The following is a 25,957-nucleotide window of genomic DNA, read 5'->3' on the forward strand; positions in this document are numbered from 1 at the left end:
CGAATATGAATGTAAAAATATGAATATGAATACATAAAGTTACGCATACATCTTTTTGATAGTGTTCTTACTCCATATAGTCCGCTCTGGGATTTGCTCTGGTTAGTGTAAAGAAAAAACAATGTTCTTTATGCACGCACGCACACACACACACACACACACACACACACACACACACACACACACACACACACACACAGTTCTGACCACTAAGTAGAATTGGAAATACCAAAAAAGCAGTAAACCAATATTTCTCATTATTTTCTTTGCCCTTTGATATACAAACTATTTCTTGGACATTTCTCACAACCTGATTGGGAGTCAGGTGTGAAGTCTAAATAAGTTTTTCAAAAATAATTTGAAATATTGAGTCAATCTAAGTGTCTGTGGGGTTTTGGGGTAGAAAGAAAAAGAAAAATTGATTGAATTGATTTACCTAAATATGTTCTGTTCATATGGTACCGCCAAAGGCAACTACATCATATCCGTTTTCAGCAACACAGACCAAAAGCAGAAAATGCAGAAAACCCATGTTATGTACTTCTTTACAAATAAAAATAAATGTCTGACTGACTAAATGATAAGTGATGTGCATTTTTCTTAAAAAATAAGAAAGTTTTTAGGAATGTATGCACCAATAACACTACTACTTTCGAGCTTAGCTCTCTCAATTCTAGCTTTTGAAACGATTGATAAGATTGTCTGGCGCCAAAAAATATGATGTAGGAGTTCTAAAAATAAAGCATGTTTGTCTCTGAGTTTCCTGTGTTCCCACCAGCCAATTGGTCACAGGAACAATGGGGCAATGTCTTTGCCCAGCTCAGGAAAGTGAGATTTTAACAGCAGAGGTAACGTTTCTGGCCACACTAGTCAGACCTACAAGACATAAATTAATCTTCTCAACCCCACCGTCTGAAAGAGATTAATCTTCATCAATCACACCAGTAACTTGAAAGGTACAGTCAAAAGTTTTGTCACTTCTACTTAGGAAAGATTGACAGTATTCCTGGTTCTATAAAAAAAGCACACATTCTCTTCAGCAAGACCTGAAAATCTCCATTCCTTGTTTGATTTAGTATTTTTTCTTTTTCAAATAGGTTTTAAAATTTGTAATATATCTTCAACATACCAAACTGAAGGTTGGATATAATGCAAACTGGAAGACAGTTAAATAGATATCAAAAAGTAAAACACATACATTCTAGCATACTAAAGCACAAGTTAACAGTAGTTGTAGTGACAGAGACAGTAGTAGTTACAGTAGGGTAATATCATTTTAAAGCCGCTGGACAAGAAAGTAAGTTAGTCTAGTTTGTTTAGGCCAGGGTAGAAAAAAGCTTGAACTCACTCCCTTCAGTCTGATTTGAAATGAAAGAGCTCAAAGTGGATTTGCCCAAAAACTGCGATGCTAGTCATCCCTCTCCGAAGGGATTTCTTCACTAATGAGTAAAGACGAAGCTCAACTGATGCAACATTTGCAAACAGTTAGTGAATCTGAAAACCAGAGTCTCATTAAATTCAAGCACACATGGTATGCATGCTAAATGATAATATATGTATGTAAAACGGTAACCACAAAAAGAGCCATCAATGTCTTTTGGTGCAGCAATGAGCAAATGATGGGTTTCTCTTGGGACCCTTGCTAATTCAAGGGTCAGAGGTCACCGTGGGAGTGCATTTCAGGCCAAAGGAGAGGCCACCCTAGTGGCTCAAGCACAGCTATTTGTAATAATTCCAAATTTTGCTGTACGATTAATGATTTCCAAAATAATTGCGATAAACATCATAATTGTCTCTTAAAGAAAATAATGTATTACTTTTTTTAAACAAATAATGAATTCCAGGACTAATCTTTTGTAGGGATGTAGTATTATCTGTGTTAACGCAGACACATTTTAAAAGTGTCAATCTTTTTTAATCGCAAGATTAAGGTTATTTTTGGCCTAGCAAACTTTGTAGGTTTTTTTTTTATATGCTGTTGCAACAACTAGTAACGTTAGAAAAACAACACCACCACACCGGATCTAGCTAGACCGGAAACAGCACACACTCGTTTGGGCTTGGGAGCCGGCCAAAGAGTAGTAACGTTACGTTTTTAGTGTATAGCGAGTGCAAGATGCCGAAACAGATGCCAATAAGGTTCTGAATGGAAGGTTTACTTTTTAAAAGTTGCCAAATGGTTCCATTGACAAGTCCAAAGTGATTTGTGTTTTGTCGTTGTGGACTGAGCTACAATCACAGCGCGTCCAGTCTGAAATACCACTTGAAATATAATACCCTCCCCCGTTATTTTTTTCACCCTTTGATTGAAGGACAGTGTTACATTGTGCGAGAGATTATTTGCTCCAAGTGTGAATGACTGCTCCAAGTGTGAATATTACGTGTGAACACCACAGTAGGCTATATGCTAATGTTGTTTAAAAAAAATGTGCACAAAGCAAGACGATCCACTTTTCCATGTGGATAAGAGCATTAAAATAAGAAAAATAAATATGTGCAATTAATTACGAATAAATTGCGAGTTTAATATGACATTAATGCATTAATTATTATTTCAATCATTTGACAGCACTAATCTTTTGTTTATATCACTGTCAATGTGACCCACATAATGTAACAACACAGGTACATTGCTATACATTGGGTGTTGCAAAGTTTAAACATTTTGTAGCGGGTGGTCTCTGCTGCTGTCTTCAAGACTAGGGCTGGGTACCGAACTTCAAAACTTTTAAGCACTAACCAAATTTCGTCCATAGCATTGTGTAGAAAATGCCTTGTCATTCATTACCAAGTTTCAATACCTAAGTGGTAAATCTCATCAGCATCAGTGAACCAATAAGCATGCAAAATGATTGTACCAAGATCTAATAGTGCTTGTGATTTGCTGTCTAATGGCGTTTTTCCATTACATGGTACCTGCTCCACTCGCATTTTTCCAATTGCAGATTTAGTACCATCTCATGTGTGAGGCGAGCATGGCTGGTCGTCATAGCGACACCGCATGAAACCTAACACGACACGCTCACAGAACGAAGGTCTGTTGTTTTTTGATTCTCGACATGTGGCTGTTGCCAAAGCCAGAAGACAAATACTGTTTCAAAACAAGCTGGAAGCAGCAAAAAACACAGCAGGCCAAACTATGGCGGGTTTGTTCAGGACACCTGAGAGCAGAGTCAAGGCGAGTCATGCAGGTACCATGTAATGGAAGAACGCCTTTACATTACATGTCGTAGAGTCATGCAGGAAAAACTTGAGCGACGGGGCTCAAGTGTATGTGTTGTGTTTTTAGAGGCTTGACTAGTGTGTGTCACAAGGGTGTAAAGGATTTAAACCATAATATGTAATGTTGTATTTTCTTTTTTTAAGGGAAATTTATGAGATCGCTAAGTAACTGGTTTTAAACATTTTTAAAGAAACCCAGCCCTATTTAGGACACAAACAAGCGTATTTCTACTGCACCTGGGACTAGCTAAAACAATTTTCCAGACATGATGTTAGATGTTCTGTGGAGACCACTGTATGAAGCATTTGGTTTCCAACAGCAGCCAGGTCCTTCAGAGCTTCTTCAGGGCAGGAAAGGGGAGAGAGTGGGAACAACGTGCGGCAAAGGGCAGCAGGTTGAAGTTGAACCCGCGGCCGCTGCATTGAGAAGTAAACCTCTATATATGGGTGCCCGCTCTACCATGTGAGCTAACCAGGCTCCCAAACTGCAATACTTTAAGACCACTTTCTTCTAAATGATTTCTATGCCTTTCATAAACTTTCGAAAGGGTATTTACCTTAACATTAGATCGCAGAACAACATTGATAGTTTAGATAGCTGCTAAATTTAACATAGTTTACAGAATTAAACACCTCTACCAAAGATGTGATAAGTGGGCATGAAATGTTACATTAACTAAAGAAAATGTTATTCCAGTAACCAAAATGTATTCAGTGTGGATGGAAAAGGAAAAAAGCCTTGCCATTATGTCCGCGGAGCCCCAGTTAGTCTGAGGCCATGTTCTAAAGGAAATTAATGAAAATGTCACATTGCTGTTAACACTGTTCATTTTCATCTTGGCTTGTATGTAGAATATGACAGCCCTGAACAGGTAGCTAAGCACGCAGACTTAAAAGCTCCTTCTGTCAGCAGTACGTGTTATTACATTTTCAATTAATGTTATGATGTTAAATGACACAATTGGTCCCTGGATGCTAAGGGGCATGAATATGAATAATTACATCATCAGTTAAGTGCATCCTGGACTAATGTAGAGCAGGGTGTAGCTGAAAACAGCACTGCTCAGTTAGAATATCCTGAAATAAGGTTAGAAAAGATTGAAAAGAGCTTTTGCTATTTTATTTTGCATTCCAGGGTATTGTATGGTGATGAGAGAGAAAGTGAAAAAGACAGTAAGCCCATGCTGGCACAAAACCGACATGGTGAGTAAAGGCAGAGAGTTGCCTTCAGCATCATCCTTACTTTGGCGCCGCAGACATAGACCTACTGGGCCAATTTCTTTCCTGCTGGGAGTGTGTGTTTGAAAGCAAAAGGGTAAATTAAAGTGCAAATAATATGTACTTGTATGTGATTGTGGGAAAGTCCCACAAGGCCTCTTGGTCTCTATGCCGTCTGCCTCCATGACCCACCACACAAGATGACAACTCCCCCTGATCCCGCGCCAGAGCTCAGTGGAGGCAGGCCTCTAGAGCAATGGCAGCGCCACTGGCACTCCATCAAAACCCAGGAAAAATCTCATTAGGACTGCATTTGGGTGCCTCCTGCTCTATACCCCACCCATCTCAAGAAAACACCTTCAGGATTGCAACGTTTGGAGCAGTGGTGCCGACGTGAAGCGGGGAGTAACACACATGAAAGGCCATTTAGCCAAGTGGGTGAGACAGAATGACAGAGACAAGGGGAGAATGTGGGAATCGCGGCAGTGCTTGTCCAAGTACGTGTCTGCTTCCCCTGGGCAGTCACCAAAACTCAAAAGCCAACCCCGCACTAGAAAGGGTGAGACAGAGCATTACAGAAAGTGAGACATAATTATTCTAACTTGTGCCAAATCCATCATAGCCACAGCAGGTCCAATATATGTACATATGTATAGACTGATTGAGGTATAGTTCTACTACAGGTAGTATCACAACATTCAACAGTACAAGACATGTGATATCTTGCTGTCCTTGTACCAGGTATGTTAGTATACAGTACAATTAACTTGTCATCATGTCTTTGTACTTTGTCTCATAAAGTTGGTGCACTTGGCAAATAAAATAGTTTTGACTGATTCCGTCTAGCCTGGATAGCAGCCATTAGCTAAAGTTTATAAATTACTAATGGAGAAGACAGAAAAAGTCTCTAGTGCAAACACAGCCCCAATGTTGAAAACTGAGAAGAGAAACAACAACAAAACTCTTATTAGTTTTAGAGCTGCAAATTAGCTTACAGGTGTAGTGTTACTCGCAGAGAACCTCAAGAGAGGAAATACCCATCCCTCTCCACAAGCCTAAAGAGTAAACTGAGATACACTGGAGGCAATTTCAAAGGCCCAAACACAACTCTTGGAATCTGGAGCAGTGCCTATCCTGCAATGTGTGGTACTTGTGGTGCTGCTGCAGGAGCGAAAAAACTAAAGAAACTAAAAGGACCACCAGTTATCATCAGTCAGAAGTTTTAACCTGGGTCCAGTTTTTCCAGTTCTTTTTCGCTGGAGTGCTCCTCACCTTCCAGCAGCATTAAACAACCTCATTCAAAGCCCCACGTAGCAGTAAAACATGACGCCCAGAGATGGAGCCAAGATAGAGTGTTGATGTGAGGTAGTGAAGCGCCACACTGCCTCTGAGTGAGGCTTCAAAGGGGATCATTTTTCACACATGAAATAAAGATCTCAGATAATCGACGCGAGGCGAGACCAATTTTCATACAACACCTACAGACTGAGACTGATAGCCATGGCAAATTAATGTCTCTTCATTTCTCTCTAGCCAAACAAGATCCATCTGTTTTTTTGGGGGGTTTTTTTTCTCAACAAATCAAGTATCAGGGTTATCATCACATGATGCATTGAGGTAGTTTCTTGAATTCGTTCCAGTAGAACAGATGCCATGGTCTTCTAAAATGTCAAAGCTTTACAGCAAACCAAATGAATGCATAACACTGATCTCATGAGCAGTCTGCAGTGCCAAGAGGAAGTCATATCTGCTGTGTTTCACAATGCAATTTTATGGCTTTGATAAGAAACTCAATGGCTTCCCAGAGGTCACAGACTGTAAATCGTTTGAGGTTGAGCCCTTTAAATGCACCATTAACAAAACATAAGCGATCTGGTGGAGGTTTTCAATGCGAAGAACCTTACAATTACATTTAGTGCAGACGTTTTACTTTTCAGATTTTAATATTATACAGCTGAGCAGTATTACTTACAACGCAACAAAAATCAGGGGCTTGATAAGAAATGACCATTAAAGCTTTCTCTTCTATATCTTAACTACTTTGTTTGCCTTGATTTGTCATCATCTCTAGAGAAAGAGCAATAATTGAGTTTAGTGGACAACAAACTGGATACATAATTGCACAAGTAAGTATTTTAATAACGTGTAATTTGATGTCTCAGAGGAAACATCAAAGACAGACACCTTCTCTCCAGACTCTGCGGCCCCATGCCTGACACCCCTCAGTCACGGCACACCCACTTCTCTCCCTGCACCCCAGGAAGGAAATTATAGTCACAGAGTTGGGATCCATCACCAAGCAGGTTGGAGGAAGCTGCGCTATGATTAAATTGTGCATGGTCAGCAACACCAAGACTGGAGGGGTTTACAGAGGCAGCACATGCCAGAGGGCTTACCGTGTTAACTCTAGTTCATGACACAGGTCATGCAGCGATTACACACACACACACACACACACACACACACACACAAACACAGACACACACCCAAAGCCCTGCATACGGAGGAGTTGCAGTTCAGTAGTTATTCTTTGTGTACTATATATTGAGTAAATTAACTCTCTGAAGTTGCAAAGACATGTCTGTGTAACGTGTGAGCATGCATTTCCGCTGTGTAAATTCATGTGGATGTGTGAATTTGTGCACACGGGTTTGCTAAATGTATCTTTTTTTTTTTTTACAGGACCCACAAGTGCAGTGATTTGATGGCTTCTTTTTGTTGAGCGATAGTGCACAGCCACCAGTCATCTCTCCACGTCAGATTAACATTGCAAACACTGCTGGTCATATTACCTCACCCACATCAAAGGCTGCCTCCTGAAAGGCTCAGTGGAATATTAGATTTACAGCCTTCATCACTCCACTTCAGAAACATGCTGATCTGAAATAATCTCCCTGCCTCCCTCTCCCTTTTTGTGTTTTATGTGTGAAGTTGGCCAACACTTTAATGACCCATTTACAAAACTTTTACACCTGCAAAGATAAGCTTTTACAACTCAGTCAGCCCCTTAGGCACTAAACTCTACCTGTTACACAAGGTAACAGCTTTTATTAGCTTTTGAAAAATATGTAACCACAGCAATTAACATTTATCGTACTGTTTATCAAAGCTTACCTCAGAGAGGAGGCGAGGGAGAGGATACGAGGTGTCAAGATCAAGATTCTAACTGCATGATCACCCCTCCAGCAATTTACAGACACCAAAAGCTAAGAGTGCCTTGATTTTCTACAACAAGGAAAACATTGGGCCTCAATCACAAATACTCTTAGTTTAAAAAAAAAAAAAACACTACCTGTGATGAACTAAATTGTTGCGAGTGCCAGCAATAGTTTGAGAGTTAATTATTGTTATTTTGAGTTGCTGAGTTGGTTTTAGCTGAACTTCACCCTAACACTGCTCACATAACAACCAGTTGCAGACAGGCATTGAGGTAACGTGAGCAGACAACGCGAGCAAAGACACTTCTGTTTTTATCCTCAAGTTTCCTTGGGAGTCGGAGAGTTAACAGGGAATCTGAGCTAGAGGTGAATCCTTAAAACCCCAGCCAATGAACTCCACTTCGGGACCTTGCATTCCCAAGAGGAAGCTATCGTTTGGAAGGGAATGGAGACAGCCTGTCGCTTGGCCTTGATTTACAGGTGGCCTCTGCCTGCCAAGAGTAACAAATCACAAATTATGGCCCTCTGAATTCAGAGTGAAGCTCAGTTCCAAAGAATGAGAAAAATAGAAGAGAGGGAGTGTTTTGCAAAATGACACACCTCATAGCCAAAAGCTTGTGCGGTCAGTTTAGCAATAGTATATCTCACCCTTCATGAAGGAAATTAGTTTGCTCTGCAGCCTTTAACTTCCTTGGCAAAAAGGACAGAGCAGTCCTGCTGAGGTGAAATGAGCTTACAGAGAGTGTGTGTGTCAAGTAATTATTTCAAAAAATAGTAAATTATACATTTAAGAAAACTGGTTGGCAACATGCTTGCTTCCATGCATATGTGTTTCTTGCAAGTGTGCTACACTGGGTCTAGAGGGTCTTAGCAATTAGTCAAAGTGCTCTTTGAGGAGAGACAGTCCTCCAGTCGTCTGGGTGGCTTCAGACGCCAGTCTCAAGTGTTGCAAAGTGTGGGAGGAACAAGGTTTTAGCCAGGAAGTCTACCTCAAGGGCAGCAAGAAAGTGACAGGCACTTAAACCTTTAACCACAGCCAAATGAGAAACAACACCTCTGTGACTTGTCATGTCAGTAGCTACAAGAACAAAAATAAAATAGACATATTCATGCCGAGATCCTTGATGTTGGTGAAAGATAGCATTACCTAAACAATTTTGTCCTCTTGTAAATTACAATAGAGAGAACACAGTGGATTTAGACAAGTTCATAATCTTATTTAATAAAGGACATCTAAGTTTGGAAGTAAAGTTTTCTCTTTAAAGTGGTTTTTTATCTGATCCTGTCAGGACATGTTCGATTACAAGATGGAATGCACAAAAAAGATCAGTTTTTTTTAATCATATCTGATCTACTGCATCAGTTATACAAGTTGCCAGAGTTGCATCGCGAGGGCAATTTTGCAGTCCGGATGCCATCCAGCGACTACACATAGAGAGAAAAACATCACCCGTAGATTAGGAGATGTCATAAAAGCTCGTTTTTATAATCTGAGCTCTACAATTCTACATAATGACAGTTGTCTGTAACATCTATAACTACCAGTCCTTCTCTTATTTCATTCAAAGCCAGTTAAAAAAACCTTGTCACTGCAATCAACCACGGAGCTCCATGTGGTAGGTTGCAGTTATGAAAACCTCTGATGTGTGCATGTTGACCAGATGCAACTGACCTCAACACCAAGGTGGCCATTCTTCCTCTCTGCCTATTCACACACACACACACACACACACACACACACACACACACACACACACACACACACACACACACACACACACACACACACACACACACACACACACACACACACACACACACACACACACACACACACACACACTACCTCTAAACATCCCTCACATCTCTCACAGCTGACCTTTTAACTGTGGACCTAAAATCTCTGTAATTACAGAGAGTGTTTCAATTTTGCAAGTAAACATAGCAGCAGAAATAGACACTTCAACTACTATATACAAGTGTGCTGGTGCCAGGGGCTGGTTTCTATTCATAGCTGACTAGAATTAGTGGCTTGTGTCACTGCTCACCATAATGAACTTGCAGCAGAGTAAGTTAGTCATTTGCAAACTACTACCAAATTTTTCTGCCGATGCTCATATGCACATTAACAAATAAAAACCTAGAAAATACAAAAATACACAAAAACCAGAACACAATATTTATGAAAACTTTAAGGCACATAACTTCATTAATTATGTTAGTGTCTTGAATTTAAGACAAATAATCATATCATCAGTATAGAGGAAGCACCAACAATATGGAGCCCCAATTTATAACTAATGAAAAGTTCAGCCGCAAAAGTAAATCCCAGCAGAGAGAGCAGAAATAAATTTAACACCATGTGACATTGTTGTAGCCTCTGAATAAGACAAAAGTTTACGAAAAGTAAGGTAAAAGACTATTTGGTGTCTTTTACCTTTTGGCTATTATTTTATGCTAAAACACAGACAAACACACACAAGCCTATGTCCAAGCAGAACACCTTTGTTAAAGGATGCTGTTTTTGTATTTCAAACTTGAGCAAGAAATTGAGTGGGGGAGTTGGTTTGACGGACAGGGCAAATGGTCCTTAGGGGCGCACAGGGTTTGTCTGCTTCATTGAGCGTCTACAGGGTGAGGTCCTCTTTAGGTTCCAGCACCTGCAGAGCATAAACACAACAGGAGAGGACAGCTTTCCTTTCAGCAGGGACACTCCTCTCTTTAGCTTTCCTTCCACCAAAAACATCCCCTAACAGACAATCCAGACCTCCTCCAGCCCTGGCGCCACAGGAAGAGCAGAAGAGCCCTGAAACCTAGTATGTGGGAGGCACAATGCTCTCCCGACTCTGTTTACCTAAACCCACTTCCTCCATTCACTGTACTTCAGGTGGCCTTAGAGCCCTGGTCACCAAAGCTCTCACACGAGGAGGATAAATACAACAGCGGGGCTCATGGAAGTTGTGGAGTCCCATCACTGGTGTTTCCCTTCAACCAGTTCGTAAGAAAAACAAGTAGAAGGGAATCACGCTGGGGCTTTGCGTTTGTTAGCAGTGATAAATGGATTCACATATTAGGGTAAACAAATGAGTAATGTGCCCGTGTGCTTCATGGAACATGAGTGTGCATGCACGATCCTGTGCATGTGCTCACTCTCATGAGAGCTTGATAGCAGTTTTATGCAGATGTTCATTGCGCCCTATTTGAGAGCCACTTTGAGTGCTCAGTCAAATTATTCAGCACTTACTGCACGGGCCAGAGCGCAACCCGCAGGGGAACGTGATAAACAAACAAGAGAGAATTATTCAGGGTTTAAACACTTAAACACTCACTTCAGCAGAGCCTTTTAAGTGGTTGATTCAAATGGGCAGAGGAGCTCAGTGTCACCACATGAGCCCCAGCAGTCACCTAGAGTTTCTCCCAGACCAGTACACACCCAGTCCTGTCAATCCACCACTATAACAGACTGTTCTTACAATACAATCTTTATTTCAAATTTTTTGGGGGTACACAAGCACCTACGATTTTTGTTACTTCTGTATATATAACTTTCAAAGGTGTGAGTAGAAATTTAGCTTAAAGTACAGAATAAATTAAAGTCATCCGTCATATGAAAAACTATAACTATGACCACTGATTTATGATCCTTAGCACTGGTCCCCTTTTACGTAGTCATTCTGAGATGCCATTGCAGGAAAAGCACAGGTGTAATAAATAGCATTGATTGCTGCATTCCTTTTAGGTAAGCCATGTCCAGCTTTTTTCATTTTTGGGTCATTGTACTAGCTTACTGGGATACTAAATGGAACAGAGCCATCGTTATTATTTGATGCACCTGTGCTACAAGGCAGAATGTCTACAGTGAGTAAAATAGGTTTATTGCCATTGGGCATGTTTTACAGATGTTTACCCATACCAATGCGTAATTTTAGTTTAATACAAGACCTTCTCCTCTGTGAAGTTTGCTAGCATAAAAAAAACATGATACCTGACATACTCTCATAATTAATGTTACGATGGATGTTTTGTGTCGGGAATGTGGCTGAAATCCCAAATAAATCACAATGGATTAAAACATTTTTCTTGAAGTCCTGAAATACTGCCTCTGAACCCAAAATTCCACAGGAGGCTGCGGAGTCATTAGGTTTCCATTAAAGTCAATGTGTGTACTTCCACAGACTGTGGAACGGCTGCGTCCCAGCTGAATCCCAGCTCCGGCCATCCGCATCTCGTGGGTCCTAGAGACCTGAGCTGTAAGTCATGGCCGCAGTCGTTCCGCGACAAATCCGGACCTGGTGGGTGTTGACGGACGGCAGAGCACAGAGCAGACAAGCAGTGGAGCCTATCCACAGCCATTCCGCATCCTGTGAAATTTGGGGGTGACATACTGTACATGTAACATTTTTACCTGAACATCAAAACAACATTGGGGGCCTGGGTAGCTCACCTGGTAGAGCAGGCGCCCATATAAATCATTAATCTAATCTAGGTGCCTCAAAAGTCTTACATTTATTACATTGGCTCCATCAAACTTGCCATTATCAATCAACTAAAATATTCAACAATTTATTCCTCTCCTTTCCACCTTAACATTTAAGTCAAAGGTGGAAAGGAACAGTTTCCTAAAGCTTTTTAAAATGCATTGGCATGTCTAAGGAATACACACATATCAAAGTTAAAGATATATGCAAGCATTACGGCACAGATGATGTCAGTTAAACTGCTCAGTATCTATATATCTATTATCTGCTCAGTATAAGCACATGCTTATCAATTGCAAGACATTTCAATCTGAGGTCAATGTGACTATATTTCCAAAACAAAAAAAGAACTAAATAGCCCATGAAACATTCTTAAAATCTAACTATTTCTTGGAATTGTGAAATAAATGCCACCCTCAAGTGTGGAACAAACCCCTCCAGCCTGAATGTATTTGTGAAGGGGTGGTGAAGGACACTTGGATCAACAGCTATCTTTTGCTCAGAACTGAGCATATATTTGGGGAAACAAAGCACAATCTCAGCTGCTAATCCTCCGAGATTTAGAGCACATTCCTCCAGAATCCTTTGATCTCTGGCGTGCATCCGGACAGCTGACTCCAGACATACTGCACATACATTAACAGATTTGCACATACATGGCGCCATTTAACTTATACCATTAAGATGCCAAATGCATAGTTATATTTCAACTGACACCAATAGGTGACAGTTGATCATTGCTTTTACAATCTTTAAACATGTTATGGTACTTTTTGAAGACTACAGAGATCTCTCCAAGTAGACTGAACACATTTGATCCCACATTTCTTAAAAGTAGGTGATGTTTAATTGTAGAGATGGAGAAGAGAGGTCTTTGCACAAAAAAAAAAGAAGAAAAAAAAGAAAAGTGGATAAACCTGGTGAAATGTCTACATGCCACTAGGGCTTAATCTTAATCTAAACCACTGTCATTCTTTCACAGAAAACCTTTCCAGAAGGCACCATTCACAGAAACCGAGAAGTATCCGCTCAGCTTTGTCACACAGGAGAATCTCCTCCAGCTTTTAGTAATCTATGTGACATACGATGCCGGATGTGACATTACCGCCACCTGTATGTCCTCGAATCTCCCAGTCCCCCAGCTACGCTCACGTCAGCCCAAGACTTCCACCGCATCTTCTCATGGGAAAATCAAAAGAAATCACAGAGCCCCTCTATTGCCAGGTGCTACCCCTCCTCCTCATAGGCTATGGCTTTTCTTTTCTTTAGAGTGTGGCTCCAAACTTTTCTCCCAGCCTCTTCAAAGACCAACAACAGGCCCTTGGTCCCTTGGGAGCACAGAGGGGGTAGAGCCCGGTGGGAGAGGGGCATACGTCACACAGCACGCACAAGAGGCCAGCCGGTGGGAAAAGAAAACGACAGGGATAGGACAGAAAGAAGGAGAGAAAGAGGAAGAGGAGTCTGCATTTGAAAGGTGCTTTCAGCTTCTAGACAAGGGCCCTTGCTTTGTAAAAACGACAAGGAGAGAAAAAGCACAACAGCAGAAGCGAAAGACGAAGGGGGCGCAAAACCTGCCATGTCTTTTATCAGACTTGGAGGCTGAGGGAATGCGTTTAAAAAGCTTTAGGCCTACTTCCAAAAAACCTTTCTACTTTCAAAAACAAAATAATCAAAGGGCTGGCAACCAACTGCGAGACAAGGGGGTTGGGGGCAGAAGTTTCACTGTGATTCACTTTTGAGTTGCATTCTGTCGTCAGACGTACCTTTGCTTTTTGTCTACGCTTCCAAACAAGTTCACTGAAGCTCAGTTTGAAAAAAAATATTTAAATTTTGGAATTGTAAGAGCAGCAGCTTGGGAAGACTGGAGGTGGATTTCACTACACAGAGGGTAGGGCTTCACCGCGGAGGCGGAGCCATCACTGTCACTACGAACACCTCCCTGCGTAGCCCACTTCAAATGCAGTCTCATTTCATCAGCCTCAACCAACACAGGGCCACAGGGTAAACGCAAGAAACAGATGGAGGGTGGCAGGGAAGACAGGAGGAGATGGGAGAACCAGAAGTGGGGGAAGGGAATTTTGAGATTACTATGGGACAACCTTGGGAGGACTAGCCATTAAAATTAGGGATGTGTCTAACGAATAACTTCCCTGACGTTTAAACTTAATTCAATTTTATTTATAGTATCAAATCATAAAAGTTATCTTGAAACACTACAGATAGAGTAGGTCTAGACCACACTCTATAAATTCCAAAGACCCAACAATTCTAATAATTCCCCCAAGAGCGAGCAACTAGTGCAACAGTTGCAAGGAAAAACTCAATTTTAGAAAGAAACCTCAGACGTAAGACTAGTAGACCGGTCTAAAAAGTAAGAAAGCACTTAGAAAACAGTCAAAAATTAGCAAAATTTAATCTTTATGTTAATCATTGGCCAGAAATTGACATTTTTTTTCTCACTTTAAAGCCATTGGATAGAAACACACTTTCACCAGCTTTATTCACGTTAGTTGTTTTTTTTACCGAACTTCAAATAATTTGATTGACAAGTGGGTGGAAACTTAGCTATGGATTGATTGTGTGTATGGGCCGTGTTAAGTTGCTGCTGTTTTAGAACAAATGAGAAATACCTGCTTGCTCAGGTTAAGTGGTTCACTGTGGTCATTCGGCTTGAAACCAAAGTGCTCCCACAATGCAGCTGTCGCATTTGGCTTTGAAACCAATTCCATCTTTCTAGTGTTTTCTCCTCACGCTGCTCTTTTGCAGCACTCTGTGTTAGGCTCCACCAGGGGTCCCGCCTCCCCACACAGAGATCACGCAGCTGCTGAGTGACTAGAGGGCTTACTCCTCGTCATGCAAAGCCACAGAGAGTGGTCATCCAGTCTCTTTGGTAGGGAGAGAGAGAATAAGCATGCAAACGGAAAAATTACCGACCTTATTTTTATTTATCATGCGATTACTTGACTGTCGCAACAGACCTACGTTTTAATCAATTAATTGGGCACATTCCTTGTTAAAATGGCTTTGTTTTTAATAACTTTTGACATACACACAAACACAAATTTTCTTACATCTAATTTAAACTTTTTTTAAATCTGATGCCAAGGGAAGCAACCTAATAAACCAACAGAAATTTGAACATCTAAGTCATAAGTCGTGAGAACCTTATCAATGCTCATGTCAGCGACATAATTCTGGAGGGTCCACATAACATATCCGATTCATGGGTAGGTGTAGACACCATGCTGTACACAGGGGAGAAAGTGTGCCAAGGCTCACATGTCCTGGATCTCATGTGCTGTGACCCACGGATCCACCTGCCCACACCACTCACTGTCTGCCAAGCTCAAACAAACTGACATCTGACTGCAGAACTCATGAATGGGTCTAGAGTCTTTACAGCATTAAAATCTCAAGTCCATCTTTATGTCTCAATCTATCAGTGCGCACCCAACCCCAATTTCAATTTAAAACCAACAATAAAGATAAAATGCTAATATGAGCAGCGCTTGAAGATAGTGACTTGTATGAAACTGATATTGTTCCTAGATGGAATATGGATTGGAAAAAATCAGATCAAAAGAATTCCAAGCGTGGACTCCCTACTGTTGACACCCGACCCACATTCTCCTTGACCCTGGTTTAGCTTGGAGGGGGGGCGGACCTCAAAAAAGCAGCTATAAATAACTATCTCAACAGGTATTCTATACAATATAGACAGCTTTAAAGCTAAGAAAGTTGATTCACATTCTCTCACCTGAGATCTGTTTTTATTTAATCTGAAAGCACTGTGGGGTTGAGTTTTTTTTTTTTTTTTTTTCACAGAGCGTTAAGACTTCTAACACAGTTAAAACATGTACTATGGAGAACATTTTCTTTACAGATTCATTCAAATTTTACATTAAAGTGCAGTACAAAAAAGGTTGCCGTTACAGAGACGTAGAAAGTATTCCCTTAGCAACACAAACGACCAATGCGCTAGCAGGATAACTCTCCAAATGCAGAATAAGCAGCCTGTGTAGGATCCTACAACATTTGTTGACGTCCTTATTTTGCAATTAAACACTACTCTGCAGTAGTCCTGGAACCATGGTTAGAGGAAAAAATGGCTAATATATCCACAATTATCATGCCATGTTGGCATAAAATCAACATGGAATTGTCCCATTTAGAAAAGTCTAAATTCCAAAGACCTAGATAGATGATTGCTGCAATCTCAAACGCTTCATGTGTGAACAATGATTCTTCTACCATCTATGTTGCTCATTCAAACAATAACTTTACAAATGTATAAACATACAGTATGTTCCATGACATCAAAATAAAGCAAGAAGCAATCAAATGTTTTAAAAATTTAAAAACTGAATATGAAAGACTTTGGATTACCTTTATAATCACAAAACAAACACCTTTCTTTTTTTATTTATTTTCCCTCTGAGGTATAAAAGCCATTTGAAACACTGACTTGCATTTTTCTTTTTTATATACAAACCACTAACTCCATTTTATTTTCAAAAACATCTAACCCTTTCAGCAGGGATCCTTTCTGGGTCAAAACTTCACATGCCACTGTTGTTGGGGAAAGCAGCCCATGGATATTTCCAGGAACAAATTAGTGAATGTTGTTTTTGTGGTAATCATGTATGGTAATTGCATGGTGGTAATGTGGATTTAAATGCTTACATTGCCACAAAGCAGATGAAGCTCAATCAACACATAGGCAACCATGTAAATGGCATGGCTCTCCTGCAACAGCATCCACAAGCTCTACATAATAAATATAGTTTCAGGTGTTTCTCATAGAGACAATCTCCCCAAAAAAAAACGGAGCCACAGAGCCTAAAGTGAGTGGGGTCATGTTACTAAATGAAGACGTACTGTAGCTTTGTGCACATGTCAAGATTAGCCACTTTGACACCCTGTGGGTGCAACATATAAAGCCGCTCCCACCCTCCCAACTCATATACCACTCTCAACAGCTGGCATTTCACACCTAATTGACATTCATGATGACCACTACCTCTCTTATCACTAAAGCCTATTTCACACATAGTTCCCGGTAAATTACTGTGATAACCTTTCAGATACCACTGGTGATTTTTCTATTCACACATGCACTACATTCAGGAAGGCGTCCATCTTGCACCTTTTTACACATGCCATGGCAATGATGGAATAGATAGAGCAAGCGTCAGTCTGGCAGATAGCTGCAATGCACACTTATGGGTGCCAACTGCCATAAAACTAAACAGAAGAAGAAGAAGACGATGGGGCGAGGCCAAAGATACGTGTACAAGGTCTCCTATTTTCAGGAACATTGCAGGCGAGGGGCTGTTTTTGTCCAGATCCAATGTTCTTGTATTACTTATGATTATATCATTATATCACCCTTGAATACACTGTCGTAAATGCGTAACTGTATAGAACTTTCAGATATGTCATCAGCGGAGTCTTGTGATTGGTTCGCTCGCCCAACTTGAAATTGTCTTCAGTCAGACAGATTAACACTTTACTTGCTTGTCCCTGCAATGTTACTGCTTTAATTCACAACACAGTCATACATGCATTTTCCCGGATATGTACAAGGTACTGACGTGGGAAATAAGTGGTACAGATTTCCCTGAACATACAGTAGATCCCTGCTCCCATTCACACATGACCCAATACAGGACAATGTCAGGAATAGAGTGGACGTGTGAAAGAGGTCTTGACTCACCATGCAACCCCATGGCTGCCCTTTAGGCAAAGCAATGCTATCAGAAACACATAGCCACCCAAGGCAAAACAATGGTGGACTTTGGACCTGACTTGGGCAGGAATTAGAAGATATTTCTGTTGCCTAAAACTTCCTCAAATGTGAGACTTGCGTTCTCTAGATAATAGCATGGTAACAAATAACAAAATGAGAGGGAAAGAGAAGGAAAAATATCAGATACATGCCAATGATGACAGGTCTCTAGTTTTTCAAACAGTATGCAATTATTGGTATTAAGTATTTAAAAGGAAGATCATTCTTAAAAAAAAAACATAGAATCCTACAATAGGTGCTCTGATGTGTTAAAATGCAAGAGATCCGGGATTCTGGTCTGCATTTAATGGATAGATGCATTTCTGCTCAAATTGTCTGGATCGTGGGTGGAGAAACTGATTTTCCTTTTTCTTTTTGATGGGCTCCAATTCCTCAAACATGTTGCCTTTGAGGACGGCCTCACAAACCAAAGAGGCTTAAGGCTCCTGTGAAGCAATTCCAACGGATTTCCCCACTTGACAACAACAGCACAGTGTTTACGGCAATGCCAAAATACAAAACAAGCATGACCTCCAACATTTCTCCCCAGTCTTTACAACCCACACTTGTCACCAGACTGTCACACTGCAATGCTTTCAACTCTGGCTTGATCTATTGTTCCCTAAAAAAAAAAAATTGGATTAGTGCATAGGATGGTATTAACATGTGTGTTCCTTCATTAGTGGATGAGCAGGCTGTCATACAGGTGATAACATTATTTTTTTTTTTTTTTAAAGGTAAAGCTAGGTGTTGTGTGGTTCACTAAAAGCTGAGTCTCAGCTTGTGTTGTTGCGGCTATGTCTGAATTTTCAACTTAAAGTACATCAATCACCGGAAGAATGGAAAATGTTTCACTGTCTGAAATCAGCAACATCTAACTCACTCCATGCAGGTAATACAGAAGAAGAAGACACCCCTTCATTTATCCTGCCAGCGGAAATTCACAATTTTCCATACACAGGACTGAAACACACACACACACACACACACACACACACCTATACATAACAGAGAGATGTCAGAGTGGGGACACATGGATAAACCCCCCTAGCAGTTGCACATTTGCAGTGCCCAGAAGTTGAACTGGCGGCTCTCCAGCTACTTGAACCGGCGACCCTCTTCCCCAACCAACTCCCTATTGACTGAGCTACCACAACCACCAACATTGAGGACTCGTCTGGGATATGAAGAGATATCTACCATCACCACCCTTATCAAAAGTTTGTCCACCAACGGTGCTTTGAGAAAGTTTCTCAAGACTTCGAGTAGGCTACATTAGAAGAGTAGGTGTTGGGCAAAAAAACAGTCATAAGGTGGAGAGTGAAATTTAGCCCCATTAAGGTTAACAGCCTTGAAGCACGAAAAACCAGTGCAAAAACCTCGTCCTAATTATTTGATATGCGCACAGGCATTGCGAGGAAACAATTTAACAAGCTTCTATTACGATACCTCAACATAAATACTTGGACCTCGTGGACAAAGTCGTACTCACCCGTGTAGTCAAACCGCAGTTGTTCTTGTGGTGACAGTCCTGTTGCTCGAGGCGAGAGCTCGTGCAATAGTATTTCTGTTTCACGAGCCAGTCGTCGATACCCTTTCTCGCCAAACAGGCATTGACTACAAAACTGTCGCCTGAAACAAAGAAGCATTATTATTGAAGCTACAAACTATATTTCCCCGCGCTGCTACACTCATGTTTTCCATAAGTGGTCAATTTCCAAAGAGTCAGACTCTTCGCAGTAAATGCTACTCTAATGAGCTGCAGAGCTGACTCTGAAAAATGTTTTGCAGTTCAAAAACTGACCGAAATATGAGACTTTGTCATTTACGAATACGATAAGAAAATAAGCGCTCTTACCTTCTGGACTCTCCCTCGGTTTACAAATAGCGGCTTGAGAGAAAGAAAGTCAGAAGACAATGAATAGTGTTAGTCGAAAGTCTCGTGGAACCAGAGCTGTGAATTATCTCAGAATTAAGGAACCTTACCATGTTTCGAGTGCAGTTTACCCATTTCTATGCATCGAGTTGGAGTTGAAAACCATCAGAAAATATAATCCAGAGGAATATAGAAACTATGGTATCCAGACAGAGGAGCGTTCGTAGAGACCGAGAGCAGACTGCGCTCAGGTTGCTACAGGACCGTACAACTGGAAAGCCAAACGAGCCTTTGATCCAGAGCGCCGCCGCTGACAAGACACACACAGGACAACATACGGCATCCTGTCGACCCTTTCAGAATAAAAGACTTGCTCTAATTAATTAGTAACTGGCTTCACACAATAATGATTAGCAAAACGAAAGTATGAATGTGATGTGGCCAACTACTGCTGGGTTTTAAAAATAAAATAATACTAATATCATTTAATACGACATTAGCTTTGAACTACACTAAAGTGTGTAGCCTACATGTAATTAGAAAAAAAACGTCGTTCACAGTGCCTTTTTTGCTGTTGTAAACCTTTCGTATAGCCTATTGAAAACCTAAACTAAATGCGTAGAAAAAAACCCAAAGCAGCCCATGTTGTGTTAATTTTGTATTTTTATTATGAAAATTAACTTCTGGTGTTAGTTGACTTTTTCTTGTTGACTTGACGCAGCTCGCTAAACTGTCTCTACAAAGCAAAGCGCAGGTGACGCATCAACATACTCATAATTTCAAACCTCACCACATACTGCAAGCAGTAAACTTACCAGTAAGATGTACACATTTTTGCTCAGTGGAGCAGAACTGATGATTTGGCTGATGCAAAAAAATTGATCTTTTATTATAACGTTTTTTTTTTTCTCTGATTCATTGGCTATAACCATAGACCGTTAAAATATATATATCTATCTATATTATTTTAACGGTCTATGGCTATAACAGGAAGACCAATTTTGGAAATTTACAAATAATCTCAATTCCACAGTAGTGTTAAATATGAAATTAGTATATAGACTACAAATAATATACCTTTTTTTTTAGTTTTTATAAAGTGTCATGTGTTGTAAAATCTCAAACACTCCCTTCTTCACATTACAGTGCATCAAATTAGTGCATCATCGATAACTGTACACTTAAAGGTGCCCTGCCATAAAAAAACATGTATACTTGCATTTTTTGAAATATGTTAGGTTCACATGTGTTCCCCCCCGCTTCCAACTGACTGCATCTGTAACTTTGTACTTTTTTTTTCTCCATCCTCCCTAGTCACCTCAAAAATGTCCTTCATGTGACAACATGTACTGTGTGTTGTCTTATGCATTATGTTGTTATGTTTTTATGTATTGTATACTATATGCTGCGGCCATTAATCCTTTTCGGAAAAGCGTGTGGTGGCGCTGTTCAATAGCTGCCACCCGGAGTCTTGCTCCAACCTAAGTCAAATTCCTCGGATGTGTCCTCATACCTGGCGAACAAAGCTGATTCCGATTCTGATTCTGATTACTATTCATGAGCTTGCCCGGTTGCACTGGGTAAAGGATGCTGATAGCCAGACTCTCATTGGCTAGCTGTTAGCCAATCAGAGTCAAACAAATTAGCTCGTTGAATATCTTTGAGAACTGGCACAAATTGAGCTGAATCTTCCTGCAGGCTTTCTATACCACACTAGAATGGCTTGAAATAAGCTAACCAAGGCATTTTTTTTCCATAGAAATGTCACAGAGTCCATGGCAGAACTTCAGAGCTTACCACAAAGTAATGAAATATGTGTAGCAGGGCACCTTTAAATACATTTAAGTTAGCAAGCAAAAATGTTTTCTGAGGGCTGTATGGTGCAGGGTGATAGTAGTGCTTACGAGTGTTGTTTGTGTTATCAATCAAGTTGCAAAAAACATGCAGTGTTTTTCAAGTGCTGGATGTTTAATTTTAGATCAAAACTGTTCTCTTGTCATTTCTGTGTCATGGATTTTCCTTTTACGTCTAAAAACAGCAGATTAAAATCTTAGGGGAGGCTTTGTTCAATTTTAGGACATAATCATTTGACTTGCAAATTGACTTGTTGAAGAGCTGCTTTATTGTCAAAATAGTAGATGGCTACCACATCTACTGTAATCATGATGAGTTCATCTTCCATATGAGTCAATGTGTTGTGGCACCCCTTGTGTAGTAGCTCACTTGGTATTAGCAATCTCTATCTGTATCACAAACTATTTTGAGAACACACAAGTTCTTGTAGTTCCCATACTTTCTCCATAGCCTCCATATTCACATAGACATAGATTGTCTTTAAATAAGCCAAACTACAAACTGCCACATATGACTGCAACATGTAAGTGAAATTTCTGTTTTTTTTAATAACCATCATCGTCTTAGCCAAGATGCAGTCAAAAGAGATGTGTAGAGCTGTCCTGATGTCAATGGGGATCTCGTTCCACCATTAAGGAGCCAGGACAGCAAACCAGTCAGGATTTTGTTGAGTGATTCTGTGTCCCTGGCAGTGAGAGAGTAGCAAGCAGATTGGTCAATGCAGAGCGCAGAGGTTAGGCTGGGGTGTAAGGTTTAACCATATTCTGGATGCAAGCTGGGCCGGATCTATTTGCAGCACGGTACTAGGTACTAGGATCTTGAAGCGGATTTGGGCATCAACGTGTAATCGGTGAAGGGAGCCGACAAGCAGTGCAGTGTGAGAGAACTTGGGTAGGTTGTAGATCGGTCGAGCTGCTTCACTCTGGATGAGCTTCAGATGTTGGATGGGACTGCCGGCAGACCAGCCTGGAGGGAGATGCAGTAGTCTAGACACGAGATGACAAGAGCCTGAACCAGCATGTGAGCCACCTTCTTGGTTAGAAGGGGACATATCCTTCTGATGTTGTGCAGCATGTATTCAAGTGCGGTTTGTTGGACAGAGTTGTAGATGGTGATAGTAAGGTCATGGTTGGGAGAGCCCTTCCCTGGAAGGAGACCCAGTTTGGTCTTGTCATTACAAGATTACATTTTTGGGTAGGCACACATCAGTTATGGCAGAGCCTACAGCGCTGACAAGGAACCCATTACATGCCATATGCTATGCAACACCGTAACACACTAACTACAAATCGAGCTAAAGCCTTCATAGAGTTTACATTAATCTACCTACACAGGAAGTCCTATAAATTCCTGCACATACTGGATAAGCAGCTAATAGCTAAAGGTGACATATGCAAATGTAACTGAGTTGGCATGATTTCTGGGGAAGTCAAGATCAAAAATGTAATCTGGCCACCAATTTTCAGGGTAGGATTTTCATATCTTTAGAGATGTGACTATACACTGGATTCACATCTCTAATGCAGCCCTCCAGTAGCATTTCTACTAAACAGTGGTTTCTGCATCCTGACTCTATCATCGCATGTTGTACCGAGAGGAATCAGGCTCCCGTTTGAACTAATCTGCCACAGACACTCAGATGAGCTTGTTATTATAGCAACTTGCCTGAAATTGCTGGGAAAGAAGGCCTGTCCCTCTGACACACTTCCTGTGCTTTGAAGAGGCCAACGGAGAGATGGCTTTGCAGGCCCTATTTCCAAGCTTTGCCTTTGATGCTTGCGAGAGAGGAAGTGGCGGGGATTTAAAGCTAGAGTTCCATCTCATGAAAGTGAACCCCCGCATCTCCAATCAATCCTCATTATAGGGGGATGCAAATTTTTAGCCTGACACCTCATCAAATCAGACAATAAATGAAGTAAATATTTGTTTCTTATTAAGGCATTTGTCAAACACAGTGGAAATCTTTTATTTATAGTGGAAAAGCTTCACAGAACAAAAGCTAAATTCTTAGGACACCTGTCTGATTGATGTAGGTATTTATTGACCTGGGGCAGCTCCTACCTTGGTGGCCAACTCTAGCTCATTCCACCATAAAACTCGGCATTCTCCCTGGAAACTGGCATAATGGGGGGCATTCAGATGGCCAGATTCAGGGGGATCTAATGGTTTGTCTGTGTCCTTGTAACAATGTAAGGGGCCTGATGCCTGGAGAGCCCTCCGGAGGGAATGATGTCTGATGGGGAAGAGGGGGATGTGAAGCATATAGCGGGAGAGAAGAGCAGCTGCTGGGCACATAAAGCGCAAACATGTGACTGTAGCCTTTATCTTGAGGAACAAAAGGGTATAGATGTTATAAAGGGCAGAAGACAATCGTGACTGAAGTACAGTGTTGATTCCTGCAGCGGTGGTGACTCAGCCCATTGTGGTGACCCAGCGTGTGATGTGTCGGGCAAAGGGTCTGGAAGGCAGGGAAAGACAGTCTGGCATGCGTTTGCCATTCGGCATACTGGAAGCAATGAGAATGACCTGGATTCACAATATTCCTGGACAGTAGTTTATTTTAGGCCTTCACAGCAATGAGCCTATTTTACATGAACACTTCCTTAGTTGCTAAGTGGAGTAAAATTCAGCAGTGGCAGCAGCTCCTTCCATTGAGAGTATTTGATGCCCTACAAGACCATTAACAGTCATTTTTTATGGCAGTGTATTTTTAAGTATTTAAAATTAGGGGTTGTGTATTTCTAAAATATGGCAGTTTCAATAAAAGTGTACACATAATTATCACGCAAAAACTCCTGAATGCAATTCCGTTAAAAGTACACTTAATAAAAACGCCTCTTAATTTGTTGAGTCGTATTAGCAAAGCAATCTCTAAACTGCACAAAACTACAATGAAGGTGGTGAGAATACCAGTGTTAAAAACTTCCCAATAAGATTGATGTTCATAAAATTGCTGAAATAAGATTGCTGATCCCATATTTTACGTGTTGTAGTGTAAATACGAGAATCCTTACTGTCACTTAAAAATTCTTTTTAATCTCAACAGCAGCATATAAAACAGGGCCTCTCGTAATTTGTTACAGGACCTTAAGCCCAAAGTCATTTTTCTTTGCAGAAATGTGTGATGTGCGGTAAATAAACACATATTTGTGCAGACTCTAAGGAGTGCTACCAAATGACTGTTAATTCTTCCAACGTCCAAAACTCTCCACATTAGGCCTGTATAATCAATACTTGCTGCTTCTGTTCTTCTCTGTGCTATCTGTACTCAGCACTGGCTGCTTTTTTTTAAGCGGTGGGGGTGTAGCCCCATCCAGAACGAGGACACAATTAGTGTATTCAGCCGAAAACAGTGGGGTTCCCCCTTTGATGTGGGGATCAAATGAAGGAGCTGTGTGTTTTTGTCCAAAATGACAGGCTTGCCAGGTTTACTAATGGGTAGCTAATAGAAAGAGAGGTTTATGATGCTCATTAATTACACAGTCTGTCATGTGTTGCAAGGGTAGAATAGAGCAGATATAAAAAAAAAAGTAAAAAGAGAGTGGGGTGCAGCAGGGATGGGTGTGCTCAGAAAGGGGGAAATTAGAAACAAGTGGAGAGAAAGAGCAAGGGCAAGGCAAAGATCTCCTAAGAGAGCTGCAAAAACCTGAGTTGATGGAAATTGAGAAGAAGAAGAAGAAGAAGAAGAAGAAGAAGAAGAAGAAGAAGAAGAAGAGAGAAGAGAGAAGAGAGAAGGGAACCGGAGGAGATAAAATAATCCTTTCCCAAGATAAGAGCAGTCACCAAGACAGGAGCTTCAAAGAGCAGTAGACAGTCTCATGGGAGCGTGCCATAAACCTTTTCCTCATCTTCAGAGGAAAAATTCAGTCCCTGATCCAAACACGCCAAAGCTCTCAGCACCCACCACCCTGCAGGTGTCCGAGGCCTGGCGACTCCTGCGCACTTCCAAGCAACTCTGCCTTTGAACAGCTTGGACTCACGTTGAGTGGTGATGTTGATCTGCACATAAGGTGCAAATGTGAATAGTTAATGAAGAGAGGACGAAAGAAAAACCAGAGCCTGTTACTCCCGTCACAGGTAGGACTAGTGATTTCTGCTATCAGCTTCAACCAGCACAACTCCTGTGAACCCTCTATAGACGCAGTTTGTCATTTCAAGCTGAGACACTAACAATTCCCTTACCAACAAGCATATCTATTGTGACAGAGCGGAGGTAGGACTTGTTGGATGTTGCTAGTGGATGTAATGGTGAGTTCAGGCTAAATTAGGCTGTTATTAGCCCTGAGCCCATCCAGTGACCTGTGAGAGACGAGGCTGCTCTCGTCCCTACAGGGCCGGGCACCAGTGGGGCCACTCAGCCAGA

The 25,957-nt window shown here is 41.0% G+C and overlaps 1 protein-coding gene and 1 pseudogene across 1 annotated transcript in view; both read right to left on the minus strand.

The window, feature by feature from the left end:
• nkd1 (NKD inhibitor of WNT signaling pathway 1) overlaps nt 1-20,029 on the minus strand; it is a 35,765-nt gene extending 15,736 nt beyond the window's left edge. Inside the window, exons 1-3 of the mRNA XM_034875161.1 lie at nt 19,851-20,029; nt 19,723-19,755; nt 19,357-19,496 (exon numbers count right to left, since the gene is read on the minus strand). Of these exons, the coding sequence (XP_034731052.1) occupies nt 19,357-19,496; nt 19,723-19,755; nt 19,851-19,875 (198 nt within the window). The 5' untranslated portion in view covers nt 19,876-20,029. The remainder of the gene's footprint in view (nt 1-19,356; nt 19,497-19,722; nt 19,756-19,850) is intronic.
• Nucleotides 19,988-23,856, minus strand: LOC117948422 (annotated as a pseudogene).
• Nucleotides 23,857-25,957: the final 2,101 nt, after the last annotated feature.

This window comes from Etheostoma cragini, chromosome 1, assembly GCF_013103735.1.
Source record: "Etheostoma cragini isolate CJK2018 chromosome 1, CSU_Ecrag_1.0, whole genome shotgun sequence".
Classification (NCBI taxonomy): Eukaryota; Metazoa; Chordata; class Actinopteri; order Perciformes; family Percidae; genus Etheostoma; species Etheostoma cragini.